The following is a 3,812-nucleotide window of genomic DNA, read 5'->3' as shown; positions in this document are numbered from 1 at the left end:
CGCTCTTGGTGGCTGAGGGGAAGGGGGTGTTGCTGGCCGGCAGCCGCGTGTTGGGAGGCAGCGCTCAGTGCCCGAGGGTTTCCGGACACTTGACACCCCAAAGGTATGGTGGCCCCGTGAGGTCGGAGTGCCATGGGTTACGAGAAATCCCCGTGCCTGCTCTGAAGAGGTGCTGAAGGGGCACTGCTGCGAGTGCATCCCGCCGTCCTGCTGCTGGGCCACCTAAGCACCGCCCTGCGATGGGCAGGGCGCTCCCCCAGAATTTGGGCTGTCGGGTGGCCTTACAGGGATAGTGTTGTATGAATGGGTGGCTGGCTGGGTTTGGCACCGCACCTGTGTATATAAACCTGCAAGAAGCTGCTATGCTGGAGAGCATCTAGGAGGTTGTGGGGGTAAGGGAAGGAGTCTCTGTATGGAGTCAACCCAGCATTTTTGGGGAGCTTTTTAGGTCAGACATTGCCAGGAGGAGAATACATAGAGAAGGTGGTCCTGGAAGCAGTATAGCTTACCTGGTCCAGGCTGGAACACTGCACAGAAATTGTCCTAGTGGCTTTTTAGATCTTGATTTTCATGCTGCTGGGATGAACTGCCTGCTCTTTCAGGCTTGACTTCCTTGCAAGCTGTGTTTATCCTGAGCTGGAATCATCTTGTTGTCTAGTCTCACCAAGCCTAGAACAAAGGGGTGGCCCAATGTAAGTGCAATCAAATCCCCCTGAAGGAGGGAAGAAAGTGGGTAGTGAAGGGGAGGGAACAAGTGTTCAATCCCAACAAGCTTCCTTAATGGATATATACAGTGCACTAGCATTGCTAGTTACTTTAATGCCCATTGTACTGCTAAATCAGTAACAGACTTGCAATAATTTGGGTGTCCACAGGCCCCCTAAATCTTGTTATAAACTTGTATCATAGCAACTTTAGGCACCAGCTTTTTCTTTTAACACTTGTAAGGAGCAAATACTGCCCTCTCATAGGCTCAGTAGGACTTAAGTAGCTGTTCTACTTGGGAATAAAAGATGTTTTTACTCTAAGCTTCTGTTTTCAGCTGCTTAGAAGTTCTTGGGCTTGTCTCATTCATGCTGGGTTTTGGCTCAAAGATCTGTTTCATAAATCTAACCAGCCACTTGGGTGGACAGTGAGGAGAGGGGTAGTGCCAGCTCTAAAACTTCTCTGCTGCTTTTTGTGTTTGTTTAACTCTGTGACTTTGTTTATAAAGCTTTAAGCTTGGCAGGTACACAGCCCTCTGGACTGATTTTTTTTCTTTGAAGTAACTAGGTCTTAGAAGTGGTTAAGTTTACAACCCATGGGAAAGGATACATAGTATATGCTGCTTTCTGAAAGGACTAGACTGAAGTCCTAATATTGAGTGCTTTGTATTTGGGCTGCCTAACTGCAAATGTCTCAGATGACTTGGAAAAAACTACTTTGAGGGTATTGTGCCCTTTATATATACACCCTTTAAATAACCTGGAACTCTTATAGGATGGAATGTCACCAGATAAGAGCCAATGGTTAATGCTGCTGGGAAGTTATTAATGCTGGTAAAGAGACTTAAAGCTTCGGCAACAATGAAATTTCCTACTACTTAAGCAGTGGTAACTGGAAGTAGGCCAAAGACATTTGGGGAGGAGGAGTTGTGGATAAGCATATCGGTTGGCTGAACTCAGAGCCTGAGGAAGGTCAAAGCAACTATAGTAATGCAGCAGAGAAAGACAAGACCAGTTTCTTTCCACACCAGTGAGCGTAAATGTGCATTTTGCTACTGAACCTGACATATGTGGTGTAGCAAGCTGAAGCTGTAAAAATGAACTCTGCATGTGCTGTTAATGTCTTCTAGTCTTGATAAACTGGACTCTGTTTCAAATGTACCTGAACTCTTTTGGTAAAACTATTTAAATTTGCCAGGTCAAGCATATGTGACACCCTGATTTACAAGGAATGTGATTGGCACTGCCTCAAAGTTATTGCTTGCAATTGATAGTCAATAAGCCACGCTTAGTTCTGGAATGGTTGGTATGTGGAATGTTGTAGAGGACTGTAACTGTCACTGCCTGCTGTGTAGTAATGTAAAGTGGTGTTCTGAACCCCAAACTTGGTTTAAATGGGTAGTAAATGTTCTTGTTAAAGCCAGACTTGTTAAACAGCGGTTCTCAAAGATGAAAATACTCACTTTGGGGTTCTCTGACAATATTTGTTGGGAAGGAATATAGGAAACCTTAACCTGGTTTCAGAGGTCTGCATCAGGGAAGTGGACCATCAAACCACAGAGGTAAAACACAGATACTAAAGAAATTTCAGTCTTATACATACTTTGATTGCAGAATGAGATTTATATTATCGTAGGGTGAACCAGTCAATATTATTAAGTAATATTATTGATGTACTTGTTAACATCATAACTAATACTCACAGTAAGTGGTAGCAGAGATCCTGAAAGGAAGGTGGCTAATTAATACCTAGAAAAGAAACCTATAAATACTAAAAAACTACAACATGTTATCTTGTTTTTCATTGTTACCCCAGTAGTGTTGCTTTTTTCCCTAGTGTCTGAGCAAAGAATAAATAACCTCTGCTAGCAAAATATTTTGTTTTGTCATGGTCATGAAGTATGAGGACACAATCAACCAATGCCTCAATAGCAGGGCAAGAAAAGGCCTTGAGCAAGAACCTGGTGTAGCCACATGCCCCAGGCCTGTGCTGCAATCAGCTATACCTGCATCCCTTCCAGCAGATGTTTGCCTAATCCTTCTTTAAATTCCAGATGATGGAAATTCCAGAATATCCCCCTGGGCAATGTGCTTCAGTGTTGAACTACGGTTAGTTTCCTTTCCCTAACATCTAACCCAAATATTCCTCCCTGCAATTTAAGCCTGCAACTTCCTGTCTTTGCCACAACAGCCATGGAAAACAGATTCCCTTCCTCTATGCAGTTGTCTTTCATGTATGTAAAGACTGTTATGTCTCCTGTCACTTTTCTCTTCTCTAGACTAAACAACCCTTAGTTTTTTTCCAATCTTTCCTTGCAGTGCAAGCTTTCTAGAGCTGATCGCTCCTGCAGAATGACTTTGGACTCTCTCCAACTGGTCTGCTCAGTTATCAAGTGGAAAACTCATTGTATGAATTATCACAACTTAGCCACTTGGCAGAACAGATTTTGCTAAAATAAATTAGACACTTTTTGCAATCTCAAATCTGAATTTTGAGCAGGAAGTCAGACTCTGGATAGTGGTCAGGCAACTGCAAGGACTTTAGAAGTTAGAGATGTCTGGGAAATTATCACCCCTTTCTGACAGCAACTTGCTGTGGGCCCAGCACTTTAGTGCGGTGCCAGGTAAGACTGGTAACTTAACCATGTTGGCCACCCAGGTGGTACCTGAGGGCTCTGTACCTGGGTATTTGTGTGAGGAAATGGCCCCCTTCTGAAGGCAAAGCTTCTCTTGTCCTGTGGTGTCGCTCGGCCATGGTGTGAAGGAGGGAAGCGTGTGTGACCCTTCCTGAGGGAGAAGAGTCCCTTGCAAGGGTGCTGTGGGGGCTCGCTGCCCTGTGATGGGGCTGCAGGAGGCAAAGCTCCAGCTGGGAGGCTTGCCAGGGCTGGGCCATGGCCTCCTGGGGACAGAACTCCTGTGCTGTGGGCGGGAATGACCCCGGGGGCTGCGGGGAGGAGGAAAACCAGCCTCTGGCAGCCAGAGCTGTGTTCGGCCCCTGCCTGCAGAGGAGGGGGTGCTTTGCCCCCAGGTGTGACTGGCGTTGCCTGCTGCTCGCACCCAGCCTGGCTGCCTCGAGGTGCTGCGGGGCCTTCCCGGAGGGGGGGGGAG

At 46.1% G+C, this 3,812-nt stretch overlaps 1 protein-coding gene across 1 annotated transcript in view; it reads left to right on the top strand.

Annotated features, from left to right (window-relative positions):
• Positions 1-3,595: 3,595 nt before the first annotated feature.
• LOC104620636 (lamin-L(III)-like) overlaps positions 3,596-3,812 on the top strand; it is an 8,733-nt gene continuing 8,516 nt past the window's right edge. The window contains exon 1 of the mRNA XM_010286917.1: positions 3,596-3,732. Within this exon, the coding sequence (XP_010285219.1) occupies positions 3,596-3,732 (137 nt within the window). The remainder of the gene's footprint in view (positions 3,733-3,812) is intronic.

Source organism: Phaethon lepturus, unplaced genomic scaffold, assembly GCF_000687285.1.
Source record: "Phaethon lepturus isolate BGI_N335 unplaced genomic scaffold, ASM68728v1 scaffold22245, whole genome shotgun sequence".
In the NCBI taxonomy this organism is placed as follows: Eukaryota; Metazoa; Chordata; class Aves; order Phaethontiformes; family Phaethontidae; genus Phaethon; species Phaethon lepturus.
This window is presented reverse-complemented; position numbering and strand designations above follow the sequence as displayed.